The sequence below is a fragment of the Gorilla gorilla genome, chromosome 3, assembly GCF_029281585.2.
Source record: "Gorilla gorilla gorilla isolate KB3781 chromosome 3, NHGRI_mGorGor1-v2.1_pri, whole genome shotgun sequence".
NCBI lineage: Eukaryota > Metazoa > Chordata > Mammalia > Primates > Hominidae > Gorilla > Gorilla gorilla.
This window is the reverse complement of record NC_073227.2, coordinates 147,964,170-147,981,621: the sequence shown is the minus strand read 5'-3', so window position 1 is coordinate 147,981,621 and position 17,452 is coordinate 147,964,170. Positions and strand designations below refer to the sequence as shown.

The 17,452-nt window shown below is 34.7% G+C and overlaps 3 protein-coding genes across 4 annotated transcripts in view; 1 reads left to right on the top strand and 2 right to left on the bottom strand.

Annotated features, from left to right (window-relative positions):
- HSPA4L (heat shock protein family A (Hsp70) member 4 like) overlaps positions 1-17,452 on the bottom strand; it is a 49,522-nt gene that overhangs the window by 13,958 nt on the left and 18,112 nt on the right. For both annotated transcript variants that reach the window (XM_055385322.2, XM_019025865.4), the window contains exons 7-13: positions 16,155-16,399; positions 15,941-16,017; positions 14,814-14,965; positions 14,245-14,351; positions 11,915-12,048; positions 8,449-8,648; positions 1,669-1,767 (exon numbers count right to left, since the gene is read on the bottom strand). In XM_055385322.2, the coding sequence (XP_055241297.2) occupies positions 1,669-1,767; positions 8,449-8,648; positions 11,915-12,048; positions 14,245-14,351; positions 14,814-14,965; positions 15,941-16,017; positions 16,155-16,399 (1,014 nt within the window). The remainder of the gene's footprint in view (positions 1-1,668; positions 1,768-8,448; positions 8,649-11,914; positions 12,049-14,244; positions 14,352-14,813; positions 14,966-15,940; positions 16,018-16,154; positions 16,400-17,452) is intronic.
- LOC101144435 (large ribosomal subunit protein eL21-like) lies at positions 6,869-7,413 on the top strand. The gene has a single exon (XM_055385323.2). It carries the CDS (start codon positions 6,884-6,886, stop codon positions 7,364-7,366), a length of 483 nt encoding a protein of 160 aa, XP_055241298.2. The 5' UTR covers positions 6,869-6,883; the 3' UTR covers positions 7,367-7,413.
- On the bottom strand, positions 8,656-10,979 carry LOC129533141 (SOSS complex subunit C). The gene is given in 3 exon segments (XM_055385078.2): positions 8,656-10,830; positions 10,833-10,873; positions 10,957-10,979. Coding segments are annotated over 3 exon segments (333 nt in total). The 3' UTR covers positions 8,656-10,561.

Sequence of the window (17,452 nt, the reverse complement as noted above, 5' to 3'; positions counted from 1 at the left end):
CCTCAAAATGTTCAAGATGACAATCTTAACAAAACAATGTTAACAAAAATGTTAAACAATTATGACCCAGCAATTCCATTCCTAGGTATATGCCCAAGAAAAATGAAAATACACACCCCCGCAAAACTTCTACATGATTGTTCATAACAGCATTATTCATAAGAGTAAAAAAGTGAAAATAACCCAAATGTCTATTAACTGATAGATGGATAAATAAAATGTGGTATGTATTCATACAATGCCGTATTATTTGGCCATAAAAAGGAATACTGATATATTCTACAACCTGGATGAACCTTGAAAACATTATGTTTGGTGAAAGCCAGTCACAAATAAGTACATACTGTATAACTGTACGTATATGAAATGTTCACAATAGGCAAATCTATTGCCTGTTCCCTGTGGCTGGCAGGGAGAGGGTTGAAGGGAAATGGGAAGTCACCACTAATAGATAACAAGGCTTCTTTTTGAGATGATGAAAATATTCTAAAATTGTGATGATGGTTGCACAACTGAATATACTAAAAACTGTACAACTAATTGGATGATTTGAATGATATGTAAACTGTATCTCAATAAAGCTGTTCAACAGTTAAAATTTTGAAAAATGTCAGAAAAAAAGTTTCCAGGTTTTAAATAACTTTAGAATCTACGATTTAAAACTAAATCTTTACAATCTCTGAGAAATGAATCTATTTGGCTAACCTGCATAGATTAAATTCTATGCAGGTTAGAAAAATCTGTTGAAGATGATAGCTTTAAGAGTTATAACCACATTCATCTGGGTGACTGGGGCAGGGCCTCTCCCTTCTGTCTTATTCTCAATCACTATCTTAGAAAAATAATTACTCTCAATAAATCATTTATCCTTTAACATTTTATTTTTGAAAGTATTAATTTTTACACATAGAAAAATATTTTATGATATGCAACAAAATACTTAGAGTGGTTAATTCTGAGATATAGAGTACAGCTAATATGTTTTCCTCATATAGCTTGTTCCATCTCATATTTTTCTGAAATGATTTTTTTCACTTAAAGTTAAAATTTTAACTTATGTATTCATACTTTAGAAATACAATGCAGTTATTGGTGAAGCATGAGAAATAATGAATTAAGGAAATAAGGTAAAGAATTCAGGCAATTTTATTGTTGGGCTCTTTGATAAAATTTCCTTTTTTTTTTTTTTTTAACTTTTAAGTTCAAGGGCACATGTGCAGGTTATATAGGTACACTCATGTCACAGGGGTTTGTTGTACAGATTATTTCATCACCCAGGTATTAAGCCTAGTACGCATTAAGGGGAGGGATCCTCTCCCTCCCTTCCACCCTCCCTCTTCCACCCTCCACCCTCCAGTAAGCGTCAATGTTTGTTGTTCCCCTCTATGTGTCCGTGTGTTCTCATGAGATGAAAAAAAAAGTTAATGAAAAATGTATCTTTTTTCCTACCAAAAAAGGTAATTTTGCTGATGTCGTTAGGGTTCCTTTTTAAAAAACACAACTCTTAATAAATCATTAAAGTATATTTATTCTGGCTATCAGCTTTCTATATTCTCTCACAATTCTAAGATCAAAAATATCAAGTGCGTTAAAAGAAAGCATTATAAAATACAATAATTCAAAATATCAATTTCAAAAAGACATAACTACAGAAAAAGTAAACCAAACCTTTGTTTTGGCTCCTGTATGATCAATTTCCTCTTCTGGAGTGTGTTCAGCATGACACTTTTGATGCCCTTCTTCTTCTTGATCAACCTGCATTTTATCCTAGAAAGAAAATACATAATTGATAATATACGCAGTGTCTTTTTTTCGTTTTAAAAATGTAAACTGCATCTTAAGAGTTCAAGCCTGTTTTGAAATGTAAAATGTAGAAACAGCTAAGTAGAAGCTCATTTTTCAAATGAGAATTGCTACAAATAAACAGATTAACAGGTAAGTAAAGTGAAAAGATCTATTTGATGCTATGGGATAAATCTTGTTTATCTATGGCTAAGTAATTGCAAAATACGTGGAAAATTGTTCTCAAGCCAAATTTACAAATCAAGATTCACAAAAGCTTACAAAAAAAGAGAACATTCAAGGGTGGGGGGCTAGGGGAGGGATAGCATTATGAAAAATACCTAATGTAGATGACGGGTTGATGGGTGCAGCAAACCACCACAGCACATGTATACCTATGTAACAAACTTGCATGTTCTGCACATATATCCCAGAACTTAAAGTATAATAAAAATAAATAAAATAGAGAACATTCAACTTGATATGAAAAATGTTTATAAATAACACGAGAAAATAAAATGAAAAAGATACAAAATCTATGAATTACACAAATACAATACTATATCTTTAAATTGTAAAATGTAAAATAATTAGAAATACGCACTTTGAGTTTTGATATAAATTAATCAAAATTAATCAAATTAATCAAAACTCAAAGTGGGTGTTTCTAAATTATTAAAAGGTACGCTTTTAAGATTTTTTTGTCTAAAAACCAAACTTTCTACCAATAAAATCTCCAAAATGAACTCTCCACTTGGCAAATAATCCCATATATATAATAGATTTTTTTGGTCACCTTCTTAATCCTATCTGTCACCATCCTCCTGAAGAAAGCTTGAAATGTAGGAATCGGCATAAGTTAGGTCTTCAACTACATCTAGAATTAAGCAAATCTGTAATACCCAGAAAGCTATCTTGAATAAAAGCTTATTTCTGCTAAAGAGGAGCTAATTTTTTTTTTTTTGGAGTTAAAAGATCAGTTATTCTTCGGGAGGCCAAGGCAGGCAGATCACTAGGTCAGGAGTTCAAGACCAGCCTGACCAACATGGTGAAACCCTGTCTCTACTAAAAATACAAAAATTAGCCAGGCGTGGTGGTGCACGCCTATAATCCTAGCTACTCAGGAGGCTGAGGCCGGAGAACTGCTTGAACCTGGGAGGCAGAGGTTGCAGTGAGCTGAGATCGTGCCACTGCACTCCAAACTAGATGACAGAGCAAGACTCTGTCTCAAATTAAAAAAAAAAATCAATTATTTTTGATATTTCAACTCCCCTGCCCTACCTTACAACCTCCCCAACCCTGTTGATAGGTAAGATAGGTGAAAAAAGTGATAAAGTGTTGAGTTATTAACTCTAATTTTTGTATTACTCAGAAAAAAATGCTAAATGGTCACAATGCCTTATCACTTAGAATTTTTATATTTATTCAAAGAGCTCTTCTATTGTTTATATATCTTTCACAGAGAAAAGGAAAATAAACCAGATTAAGTAGTTATTTCTAAAATTTCTTCATATTCAGAATCCAACTCTTCTGAATCATTTAATCCAGTTGTTAATGTATATTTCTATACAATATCGCTCTGTGTGTCATCAGGAGTATAAATGACCCAGCATTTGTTTAAAAGTTGCTCTAATATAGCCTCTAGTGTTTTCTTACAAGCCACTAACACCTATTCTACAAGACTTATGACTGTATCTTTTATCACAACCTGTTTTCAAACAACCAGGACTCGTATTCCTTCCTTGAATGCTCCTTAAATGGTTTGTTCACTAAAATGTCAAGAGGTTGCCAACTATCTAGTCATGCCACTAGGAATTACAACCGAGTTCACAGATGCACAGGTGATGAGAAGTATCTCATGACTATTGCCATGATCAACAGCAAATATAAGATGTTATCATTTGCAAGACTAAGATATATTTGAAAGCAGAAAATTACACATCTTAAAATGGATATGAAATGGTAATAAACTTAATTCTTTAAAATGATTTTAAGATGTTTATAGAAATCAACAGTGGGATAATTAATGGAAGTGCCTCTAGACTCTGACTTCCCTGATAGATTTTAAACTCCATGGGAGTTGAAACCATCTTTCTGTTTGCTGCTATGACCAAGCACACATTTTAGGTACTCACAGCTATTTGCTAAATAAACATAAAGCACTTAAGAAACAAATCTAGATACTATCATGAACTTTAAGGTTTTACCCGATTTGTCGCTTGATTTACCCTCTCAATTTCATTTTTTTTCCTGCTATTCCCCCATTCTCCACACCTATATCCTATACACCAACCACTCTTCTATTTGTTACAACAACAAAAAAGAAGGCCTTCCTGTCTCAGTGCCTTTCTATTTGTTATTCACTCTGCCTGGACAACTACCTATCTACTCCTTACCCTTAAGCTGCCTTTTGCATCTTTCAGACTAGCTTACCTGTTCCTTCCTAAGTGGTTTCCTCATCACTATCACATAATTCCCACTACGCATCCCCATTAACTTCCTTTATATTTATATGCTATCTTTTTGCTTCATGCCTGTCCTCTCCCACTAGACTGTAAGTTATAGATGGGTGGCAATCTTTTCAATCTTGTTTAATCACTGTATCCCTAGTGCATAGAAGAGTCCTGGCTACACATAAGCAAATATGTGGAATTAAAAAAATAAATAGAAGTAAATAAAAAGATAAAGAACCCAAATGGTCAACAATTGGGAAATAAACTGTGGTACATTAGTAAGATGAATAGCATATAGTTTCTTTGATCCCTGGGTTTTGTGATATAGTTTAAGATGTGGTAATTTTTTTTTTTTTGCAGACTATGTTGTCCAGGCTGGACTCAAACTCCGGCCCGAGCGTCCTGAGTAGCTGTAACTATAGGCACAAACCAAAGTACCCGGGGCTTGATATGGTAATTTCTTAGTAAGTACCCGGAGCCTGATGTGGTAATTTCTTAATAAGTACTCAGGGCTTGATGTGGTAATTTCTTAATATGCCCCTGCATTAAATTACACCTACAAGAGAGGTGTCAATTTTCTCACACATCATTATATTGAAGTCAGCAAGCTCTATTGTGATTTTTCGGGAAAATCAATGCTATTTTAATTTTGAATTAGAAAATAACACATACAAAAAGTCTTTCATAAACTGACCCTCATAGAAAAAAAAAAGGCTCCTGCTGATGTTCACTGGTTTATGTCTGGGCCTCTTTATCTACCTCAGAGCCAGCAATACCATCAGCTAGGATAGAGTAAAAAGAAGAACTTATTATCTTATTATTCCACCCCTTGAAATTTAAACAATTAGCTTCCAGAGTCTTTGAATTGGTTCACTTTTTTGAGGGGAAGGGGGGACTACTTTATAATGGTATTTAAGTCTTTAAACTTCCAAATACAGAATTAAAGAGAAAAATCCTAGAGAGAACCATTAAAAAGTGCACAGGCCGGGCACGGTGGCTCACGCCTGTAATCCCAGCACTTTGGGAGGTAGAGGCTGGTGGCTCACAAGGTCAGGAGTTTGAGACCAGCCTGACCAACATGGTGAAATCCCATCTCTTCTAAAAATACAAAAATCTGCCAGGCGTGGTGGCGTGTGCCTGCAATCTCAGCTACTAGAAGGCTGAGGCAGGAGAACTGCTTGAACCCGGGAGGTGGAGGTTGCAACGAGCCGAGATTGTGCCACTGCACTCCAGCCTGGGTGACAGAGCGAGACTCCGTCTCAAAAAAAAAAAAGTAAAAAGTGCACAGAATATTTTCAACACAGTGTATTCAGCATCATCGCTTTTATTAGCAAGGAAAAGGAAATAAACTACAATTTATTCAATATTTATTATATTAGTTGTAGTAGGGATTTAAAAGATTTAGGCTGGGCATGGTGGCTCAAAAAAAATTAAAAAAAAAAGATAATACATATATGAATGTGCTCACCAACAATGCCAAGTATATGATCCATAATGTTAGCTACCTTTTTCCTTTTGATTACATACATTGTAAAAGAAATATTAAGGAACACATCACCTATCTAGAAATTCCTTGTATGGGAACCTCAACTGCCTGCAAATGTTCTAGCAAGCCAAAAACTATCATAAGCAGGTAAGTCTCTGAGTAACCAAAGCAGATGCCATAAATCCATGCACTTTATTCACAGGTGAACCCACTTAGTTCACATACAGAAATCATCCTTTAAAGCTTGGTTAACTGAATTTCCAGCTCACAGACAAACAGAAGCAGCAAATAAGAACTGCCAGGGGAAGTACAAGATGGGTACCATAATATTCTTGTTGTATTTTCAGTTCCCAGGATTCACTAATATTATATAAAGAAAATTAAAGGTCTCAGCAGAAATACTTAAAAAAAGATAAATGAGCCAGGCGCAGTGGCTCACACCTGTAATCCCAGCACTTTGGGAGGCCGAGTTGGATGGATCAGGAGGTCAGGAGATCAAGACCATCCCAGCTAACACAGTGAAACCCCATCTCCACTAAAAATACAAAAAAAATTAGCTGGGCGTGGTGGCACATGCCTGTAGTCCCAGCTACTTGGGAGTCTAAGGCAGGAGAATCACTTGAACCCAGGAGGCAGAGGTTGTAGTGGGCCAAGATTGCGCCACTGCACTCCAGCCTGGGCAACAGAGCGAGACTGTCTCAAACAACAACAACAACAAAATAGATAAATGATTATAAACACCTGGTCTTAGAAGGCATACAAAGCACTTTCAATTTCAGTAAAAATAAATCTTAATGGATTAAATTTACATATCTAAGTTATTGTGGATTATAATTTGAAATATTAACTTTTCACCAATTATTATGTTAATTTATGAAAAACTGTACCTTCACTAACAGATAAAGACATTTCCTCTTCCTCAATTCAAATAAGAAAGCGATTACAAAATGATACATGGAAAGATTGAAAGAAAAAGCCACAGTCCTTAAATGAAGTAGTTTAAAGTCTAGTGGTTGAATTCTGATCAATTTGGAAGAAAGATGCATAGTAATTACTAATAAAAACAAAAAGCAACCTTAAAAAAAGGGAGAAACTGTCTTAAAATAGAATAAAAGAAAATCGCCTTTCGGCCGGAACCGCCATCTTCCAGTAATTCGCCAAAATGACGAACACAAAGGGAAAGAGGAGAGAGGCAACCCGATGTATGTTCTCTAGGCCTTTTAGAAAACATGGAGTTGTTCCTTTGGCCACATATATGCGAATCTATAAGAAAGGTGATATTGTAGACATCAAGGGAATGGGTACTGTTCAAAAAGGAATGCCCCACAAGTGTTACCATGGCAAAACTGGAAGAGTCTACAATGTTACCCAGCATGCTGTTGGCGTTGTAAACAAACAAGTTAAGGGCAAGATTCTTGCCAAGAGAATTAATGTGCGTATTGAGCACATTAAGCACTCTAAGAGCCGAGATAGCTTCCTGAAACGTGTGAAGGAAAATGATCAGAAAAAGAAAGAAGCCAAAGAGAAAGGCACCTGGGTTCAACTAAAGCGCCAGCCTGCTCCACCCAGAGAAGCACACTTTGTGAGAACCAATGGGAAGGAGCCTGAGCTGCTGGAACCTATTCCCTATGAATTCATGGCATAATAGGTGTTAAAAAAAAAAAATAAAGGACCTCTGGGCTACAAAAACAAAACAAAACAAAACAAAACAAAAAAACAAACAAAAAAATCTAGGGCAAGCTTCCAATTGTAATTAGACAAAAAATCTAATGCCATTAAAAATAATGCACAAAAATAATTCATGAGGAGCACACATAAAAAGATGAAAACGTTGTGTAATTAAATACAATAAAGTTCTCCTAAGATTCCTTCATCTATAGTATCCCCACAGTAAATTCAGGTCACATAACTCTTTAATAAAGTTAAAAATCTGTTTTGTTTTGTTTTGTTTTTTTGAGATGGAGTCTCGCTCTATCACCCAGGCTGGAGTGCAGTGGTGTGATCTCGGCTCGCTGCAAACTCCACCTCGCGGGTTCACGCCATTCTCCTGCCTCAGCCTCCTGAGTAGCTGGGACTACAGGTACCTGCCACCACGCCCGGCTAATTTTTTGTATTTTTAGTGGAGACGGGGTTTCACTGTGTTAGCCAGGATGGTCTCGATCTCCTGACCTCGTGATCCACCCGCCTTGGCCTCCCAAAGTGCTGCAATTACAGGCGTGAGCTACTGCGCCCGGCCAAAAATCTGTACTTTAACACTACTGAATGTACAGCACATTCCTCTACTTAACTGTCTCAGATGTCCCCCAAATAAACCCTGAAAAATTATTTATTAAGCATGTGTTTTCAATCTAAAAAGAATGTATAGTTCAAAATTTATCATTTTGAAGTGGTTTTATCTGTAAGCTAAAAATCTAGCCATAATAAAATACATGTTTTAATGGAAGTGAAGAACTTAGGAAAGAACTCCAGGTTCACCTGCTCCATGTAATACTATGAAAGATGCACCAAACTCTTAAAAAGTATGTGACAACGTGAAAGATGTAAAGCATTGAAAATAGTATTATTCCTTAATGCTTTTATCAAAAGACTTTACACAGATTCCCACAGCAGAAAATCAAAGCAAAACCTCAGAGAGTAATGTATTCAACTATTAAAGTCCCAGTTATGATTAAGATATACTGTATACACTATCTATTACAAGAACATTGAGAAAGAATTTCTACATACCATATTATCTTTGTTTTCATTTTTAAATGAAGTTTCTGTCTCCATTGGAGCATCACTGTGATCGCCTTCCAAATTTTGCTTCTCAATTACTGATGCGCTAGCCACACTGAAGATTCCATGGATGTTAACACGAACTTTAACCTTCACTTTGGAACTATCACCATCAGACTGTGGAAAAACATTCTGAATAGTGAAGCTCCCTTAAGGAAAAAAGAACTCCAATCAGTATGTGAGCCTCAGATTAACTTATTCAATTCATTGAATAATTTGGCTATCATCTTTAAGATGTTGGCAAATAATCATCTTGGCAATAATTATGATCATATCCTGATTGATCACTATGGGGCAGGTACTTCCCCCAGATTATCTTTTATAAACCATAACAAACCTGTTATTAAGTCAGGAAGCTTAAGTAACCTGCCCAAAATCATCAATGCTAGGAAAAAAAAAAAAAAGCACTGGGAATTTAACCATGGACAATTTGATTCAAAAGCAGTAAGTTATCTTATAATACTGCTATTCTAAAACCAAAATAAGATTCACTTTCTGAATTTGAAAACAAAATAGATTTTTTTTGATATAAGCTTTACAAATCATAACCATCTTGGTAATTCATAAATAAAGCAATTCCAATTTTTATTTTTCCTATAGCAAAATACCTGCAGAGATCATTATCAATGCTTTAAGAAATCTACTGATGTTTTATTTCTCTAAAGAAATCTCATATATATATTATCTATAGAAAAGAGAACATTAGGCAGTAAAATCAGGTAGTAAAAAACTTAGACGACTTTTTTATGGGTTAAATTTTGCCCCCCACCTGCTCCCACACTGTGCTTAGTACCTCAGAACATGACTATGTGTGTTTTGTTTTGAGACACAGTTTCACTCTGTCATCCAGGCTGTAGTGCAGTGGCATGATCATAGGTCACTGCAGCCTCAAACTCCCAGGCTCAAGCAATCCTCCCACCTCAGCGTTCAAGTAGCGGGGACTACAGGTGCATGGTACCATGTCTAGCTAATTTTTCTGATTTTTAGTACAGATTAGGTCTCACTATGTTGCCCAGGCTGGTCTTGAACTCCTGGGCTCAAGCAATCCTCCTGCCTCAGCCTTCCAAAGTGCTAGGATTACAGGCATGAGCCACCATGCTCAGACGTGACTGTATTTGGAGATATCTTGACTTCAGACTTCTAACCTCCAGAAATGAGACAACAAATTTCTACTGTTTAAGCCACCTAGCTTGTGGTACTTTGTTATAGCAGCCCTAGCAAACTAATATAATGTTCAATAATTTTACTGCTTTATATAATATCCTTGAAATATTTATAATATTTGTGCTGTCCCCTTCTTAGTCTATAAAGCAGTACATAGAAAAAAATTTAAAATTTGAAAATCCTTTTAAATGTTATAATTTCATTTTATATCTTCTGAAAAGTTCACTCAGTTAAAATGGATATTACAATCTCCTATTCTCACTTTCCTTTTTTTTCTATTATTTTTAATTGCATTTAATCACATCATTTATAAGGGAATATGTTTATAGAAGATGGTTAAGACTGGTTAGTAATTTATTCTTGGGGTTTGTTTTAAAGTGAGAAAGGGGGAAGTAGTTATGAGTTCAGAAAGAATATTTTAGGATGATACATGTTGACTGTAAACTCAAAAGGTACACTGACACCAATCCTATAAACAGCAAATATGGATGTAACAGATTTAAGCTTATTGGTTCATTTTTTAAAAGTACTCGTTTCTTTAAAGTTAAGTACTATAAATGATTCTTGGAAATCTACTGTGGACATGATATATTCAGTCAAACTTGCTAGGGGTTGGGGAATGTTTTTGTGACCATCCAGTTCAGAGTCTGATTACTGTTAAACAGCATTACAAAAAAGTTACAGTTACGGTACATAATCAATTTCTTGGACGATACAGCCTCCACAGCTCTCATCATCCTGGTTACCCTTCTTTCCGCTTTCACTTACACATTCCTTTAACAAACAAAAAATATCAAAGTTCACCAAAATTCTGAAAGTCACAGTTCATCTAGCACTGAATGACTGTAGCTTTGGCATTTGATATTACAAAGTCACTTTTCCATCACAAATATTTTCTTCATTCTGGGTCAAGGCGAGGTAAAACAGGAAGAATCAGGTTCCCAAATGCAGAGTCTTGAGTTATGAAGTATCCAAATGAATGTGCATGAGCATGCTGCAAAGCTGCCTTCTGCTGGGCTGCAATATACTGCGGCTCAGCGTGATCCCACAAGTCCTTATTAAGACAGGGTCTCAAGAGTGCAATGCTAGCTCCAGGATGATTTGTTGAAGACTGGTTCTGCGTAGGTAGTCTTCTTTTCTCTTTGTCCAGTTCTGCCAAGATTGCAACTTGTTTTGAAAACCTTGTCCTGAAGAGTTTGCTGCAATTTTCCTATTTTGTTTCAATTATGTGCAGTGGCAAATGGTGAGCACTTCACAATCACCTGGGATGCAAGAACTCCGGGACCGCCTCACCTTCCAATCGCCCTCACTTTCATATTAATCCAGTAATAGTCATTCTAGTTGTTGCCAGTAAACATTAAGTTTAAAATTAGAATATACCAATTAAAGTTAAGTTTTTCAGTAAAAAATAATTATCACACAAACCTTTCAGGACAGTTACAGAGCATTTTATTTTGATAGAGGGAGTCTCGCTGTGTCGCCTAGGCTGGAGTGCAGTGGCATAATCTCAGTTCACTGCAGCCTCTGCCTCCTGGGTTTGAGCAATTCTCCTGCCTCAGCCTCCTGAGTAGCTGAGATTACAAGTGTGTGCCACCACACCCAGCTAATTTTTGCATAGCATTTTAAATATAGAAGTAAAAATGAATTAGAAATATAGCTGTCCCCTCAGTATCCATTGAGGATTGGTCCCAGGTCTCTCTGAGGATGGAAGAACCTTTTATACATCATTTTGCATGTGAGTGAAATGGGGTCTCACTATACTGCCCAGGCTAGTCTTCAACTCCTGGGCTCAAGCAATCCTCTGGTAGTCAAGTCCCTTATTAAAAAATATGACATAGTATTTTGTGTATAACCTACATACAACCTCCCAAATACTCTTAAGTCTATATCATCTCTAGGTTAATTATGATACCTACTACAAAATAAATGGTATGTCAGTAGTTGTTACATGTAGTAATGACAAGAAAAAAAAAGTCTAGGCATGTTCAGTACAGACACTTGTTTTTCCTAATATTGGCTGAATGTACAGATGCCAAACTCATGAATACTGAGGGCCGACTGCAGTAAACCCTGCTGTCATTATAGAAATAAACTGAGCACTACAAATGCACATTTTTAAAAAGAGTATAAATATCTTTCTTTAAAAGTCCCATACTGGCTTAGCTGAAATGTCTATTTGTTTCCTTGATTCTAAAATAACACATTATTTATAAAAGGCCAAAATGTTATGGAGAACTTTTTTTTATCTTACCAATTCTTGCATCAGGATAAGGCACTTCATGTAAATTAGTATAAAATGCTTCTAGTTCAAATGGTTCCTTCTTGTGGAAAGTAATGACTTTTGAGAATGGGGCAGGATGGTTCTTACAGAAAACTTCACATTCCCTAAAATGGAGGGAAAGAACTCACTTAGAAACAAATAGAAAGTTGCCTATGAACCTATTTACTGAATCCATTTCATTCTTAATTCATTAGCAGCAACTGCAAAAATCTCTGCACAAATAAAAAGAAAAAACAATTACTGATTTTGCTCATTTGTTGCATTGCAACAGATTTATGGCTCAAAGTTTTCATAATGTCTATCATAATAACAGACAACTGTATACTATTAAAAAGAGAAAAATTACCTGAGAATATGTATATTTTAAGGCCAATGTGTATGGTTTTTTTCCCTCACATCTGAGGGCCAAGTCCTACCCATTAACTTCTAAAATACTTGCCACCTATTACCCTTTTAATTCTGGCTACCTTTAATAGAAACTTTTGTTTGCAAATAATTTTAAACCTATGAAAAGGTGCAAAATTAAAAATAGGACAAGGAACACTTGTATATCTTTTACCTAGATTTGCTACTTTACTCCATTTGTTTCATCATCTGAGTGCACACACTTTCTGTATATATTTTTCCTGAACCAACCGAGGGTTATACATACATTATGGTGCTTTACCCCTAAAAACGTCAGTGTGCATCCTAATAGGGATATTCTCTGATGCTTTACTATTCATATTTCCATCTTTTTTTCAGTTGATACAACAATGTCCTTTGCAGCATTTTACCCCTCCAATACAGGGAGTTTTTAAAACCTAATAGCAATTCCTATTCCTTAAATTGTTTAACAGAAACAGTTTATGACTATTTGTTATAGTGGCCCAGAAACCAATCTTTAATACTATATATCATCCTATTACTATAAGTGTGGAAGATTTTAAAATCTTGAATCCACAAACTTCTTACTCTATCCTAGTTTTCAAGAAACTACCAATACCTTCTACTTTCTTTTTGTAGTCATTAGGCTATATTTACTTTTCAATTTAGCTCCCCATACGTTTTCTTACAATTTTTTTCTGGATCACTTATACCTTGACACTGAAATTAAATTTTATAGAATAATGATTCTTGCCTCAAAATTGACATTATCTGGGGCAGACAGGTGAAAAATTATTTAAAAAGAAAAAAACTGACATTAACACATGCCATTAAAATCTTTTGCAAGACATTCAGATAAGGCTGAAAATCCATATTTTTGAAATGTATACAAAAATCTCATTTTCTTGGGGGTACTTATGTACAGAACACAGAACAAAATTTAAAAAATAACTTCAAAATGTAAACACATCATTATTCATTGTACAAGCTATACTTCTGAAAAGCAGGCAAGTAAAATATTTGAAATATAAATTTTGATTCTGGTAGGGAAGCAGGCTACCTAAATCCTGGGCAGTTCATGGAAAAAAATGTAAATGTTAATGCAAGCATGAAAATATTGTAGCTTATGACAGAGGGAAACATTAATTTAATAACTGCTTTTTTTTAAAAAATATCGGCATGTTCAATTAAAAGTACAGGAGAAAATGAGCTAAAAGAGGCAATCTCATGAAAGTTAATAGGAATATAAACCAGTATCCTTTTAGTGAATAATTTGCAAATATTACTCAAAATAATGCGCATTTTCTTTGGCTAAACAATTCCATTCCTACACTGCTATCTTACAGATATACCAAGCACAACTGAACAAGGGTTTGTGCACAAGGATGTTCTTACTAGCACTGTTTAAAATAGCAAAAATATGACTTAATACTGTATTGGTTAAATTTATTATGGCACATATAACTATTGAAAAAACAGTTACTGTCTGTTGACATGGAAAAATAAAATACAATTAAAAAAGCTAAGTTGCACTAGAGATTTATAGATAATTCTATATGTACCTAAGAAATGTATGATTTTATTTATTTATGGATAGTCAAAGAAAATGACTGGACAGATAAACTAGCTTTTAAAAATGTTTATGTCTGTAAAATGGGCTAAGAGAGAATATGACAAATGCAGGTCTTTTTTATACTTCTATACTGTGATTTATTTGAAAATGAGCCTTGTTTTACTTTTATAAAAAACATAAATTTAAAAATATGCCCAATTATGATTTATAGGTGATATATCATTTTTATATCTCTTTAATACATTATTTAAAAGTATTTGGCAGAATTTTAAGAAGCGTAAATTTCTCTAATTTAGAAAAGTAGGTTTAACTGGTTAAAGATTTATGACAAGCTCTAATCAAGGTTTTAAAAATAACTTACCCACTTCCATCTTCAAAAGAGGTCTTCCACCTTAATGTGATTGAATAGGGAACAAGGTCTGTTATGGAAAATTCACGCACTTTAAATGCTGGTGAGAGAATCGCACACTGAAAATAAGATGTATACCATATTTAAATCAACAAATACAAAACATACCCTAGGTTACTCTGATTGAACTGCTTAATAGAGTCCTCCTATTACAACTGTTACATTTTAAAAGTTATTGGTTTTTGGCAATGAGAAGTGAAAATTTTAAAGGGCCTGAGTACTCTTTATGTGACCTTATAAAAATTAACAGAATATCTTTACATCACCAAAAGGGATTTTAAATGGGCAGACTGCAATAATTTGTAAAATTAATATTCTTTCAGTGTCGTTACAGACACACTGTCCTATTATAGCTTAAAAACATAAATGGGAAAGACATAAGACTTATTTATCAGAAATAACTTCAATTTACTTTAGCTTATTGATAAATGGATGGAACAGATAACATTAAAAGGCCCCTTTGGATCTATCACTCATTTCTGGCAAAATACATATTCTAAAAAATAAAATAACAATTATACCTGCAATGCACATCCTCTTGCAACAGCTTCATCAGCATTTAATGTGGTACTTATGTCTTTAAGAAAGAATTTAGTGATTTGTTCTTTCACTGCAGGAATTCGTGTTGCTCCTCCTACAATTTCTATACTACTAATGTCTTCACGTTGTAAGTCTGGAAAATTTTTTTAATTGAGAAAAATGATAGTCTTTAAAAATCTCAACAGAAGGCTTTGTCGAGTACTTTTTTAAACAGTGGATTGACTTTTTACTTGTCAGAAAATAAAAGGGAAGAAAAATACAATTTTTAGAAAGATATAAAATTTAATAAATATTATTTATGTGACAGGCAATGCACTTGGTCCAACTTGGTCCAGATCATGGAGTGGCAATAGAAAGAGAAAAGCACTTCATGGGTTTTAAAGGAGCTCTTCAGAGTCCTTCAATTTTCTTATTTCTACCTCCTAAATCCCTATAGAAGATATTTTTAATTGATTACCAAAATCCTTATGAAAAAGCAATTATGTCCCCATTTCTACATTAATTTCATTTTAGAATCATCTATAGTTTATAAACACTTCCAAATAGAACTAGCATGAGTTTGTGTGTGTGTGTGTGTGTGTTTTTGTTCTGAGACAGAGTCTCACTCTGTTGCCCAGGCTGGAGTGCAATGGCATAATCTCAGCTCACTGCAACATCCGCCTTCCAGGTTCAAGTGATTCTCCAGCCTCAGCCTCCTGAACAGCTGGGGTTACAGGTGCGCACCATCATGCCTGGCTAATTTTTGGAATTTTAATAGAGATGGGGTTTCACCATGTTGGCCAGGCTGGTCTTGAACTCCTGACCTCAGGTGATCCACCCACCTCGGCCTCCCAAAGTGCTGGGATTACAGGCATGATCCACCGTGCTTGGCCAGAATTAGCATGAGATTTATGATATAAACAATAAGAAGATCCAGGAAGAATTCTCATAAACCCAGAATTATACTGCCTTACTCTTGTGAATAATGAGTTATAATCTCCTTCCCTAAAATAAGAAATATAAATCTTTTTAAAAAACAAAGTTTTAAAAATTTATTTTATCATTATCTACCCCCGCTAAGTAGGCATCATTATGGTACAGTTTTGATAGTCCAGTAATTTCCACTTACTAGCTTGTTCCATTACTGCTTTTAAAGGTGGTTCAACCCTGGCCAAAAGGGAAGCACACAGTTGTTCGAATTGAGCCCTGTGAGAAAATAAAATAAAATTCATTATTCTGGGATTAAAAGTTGAGCATATCTTCTAAAACAACAAACAAATCAGACGTGATCTAAACATTATAAAATAAGTAAACACTTTTCAAACTAAAAACATACGTGGTACCTGTTCATTTTACTAGAAACATCAAGGTCATTCATGAAACACTCAATGTTCAATGGAAGATCTGATGCATTTGCACTCATTAGCTTCTTTAGTTTTTCACATTCCTGATATAAACGCAACAAGGCCCGAGAGTTTTCTTTCACATTTATCTTATATTTGGTCTTGAACTCATCACAGAAGTAGTCTACTAAAGCCTCATCAAAGTTCCTGCCACCCAAATATGGATCAAAGGTAGTAGCCAAGACCTGTTTAATTGAAAAAGCAGAACTGTATTTTCAGAAATATAGATTCTTCCAAAAAAAAAAGAAAAACCTCTAAAACAAAAAAATGTAAAAATAAAAATGACTCTAAAAAAACTTGTCCAATCACAGGGGTGCTGAATTTGGAATCAGAGTTAAATTATCACTTATATTTAGTCAACATATTTCCTTATTCTGAATTTTCTACTTTATAGTTACAGATCCATATATCATAATTAAAAGAATTCTAATTCAGAAATAACTGAATTACAACAACTAAAGCCTCATTATCTCAGTCACTTGGTTCTACAACAGCACTGAACAGATAGACCAAAACCAAGTTTAAGAGAGCAAAGAAACAGTCCTAAGCATATAAACAAGAGCAAAACATCCAAGAAAAGCAGATTCAAAGATTAAATATAAAATACCATAATTGGTCAATTTACGGATCAGAAATTAGGCCTTTTGACTATTACAAAAAACAAAAACAAAAACAAAACACACACACACACAAAAAAAACACAACCAAAAAACCAACCAACAAAAAAACCAGGTAACAATTTAACAAGCTGGTTGAGCAACAGGCTTCCCAGCAGAAGAGAGTCATAGAAATTCAACACTATAGTTCTTGAAAACATAGGACCAAACATCTAGGCTCTCTCCCTAGGGTAAAATGACTACTTACAACAGTCACTAATAAAGAATCCTACTGTTGGGGTGGTTTTGCAGCTCTTTCATTATAAGGTGGGTGGTGGGGTGGTAGTATGGTGGTAAATATCACAGGAGGATATGAGTACAATCTGCGTGGAATGTCGCCCCACAGACTAGCATGGAGAATCCATGTATAGACCTCTCATGAAGTCTAGTATTACCCAAAATTAAATGCAAAATTATCTTGGTATATAACTAGTACAGGTGTGTATTTTGGGAAGAAGGGCTATAGCCTTGATCAGATTTTCAAACGGGTCTGTGATCTAAAAATCGTATTTCACTACAAAGTTACCTACTAAAAAGGAAGGAAAAAAACATTCTTTTTAAAGTAAGTTAATATGTAAGACT

Coding starts and splice junctions, on each gene's coding strand:
- LOC101144435 (XM_055385323.2), top strand. CDS start 6,884: ATGACGAACACAAAGGGAAAGAGGAGAGAGGCAACCCGATGTATGTTC.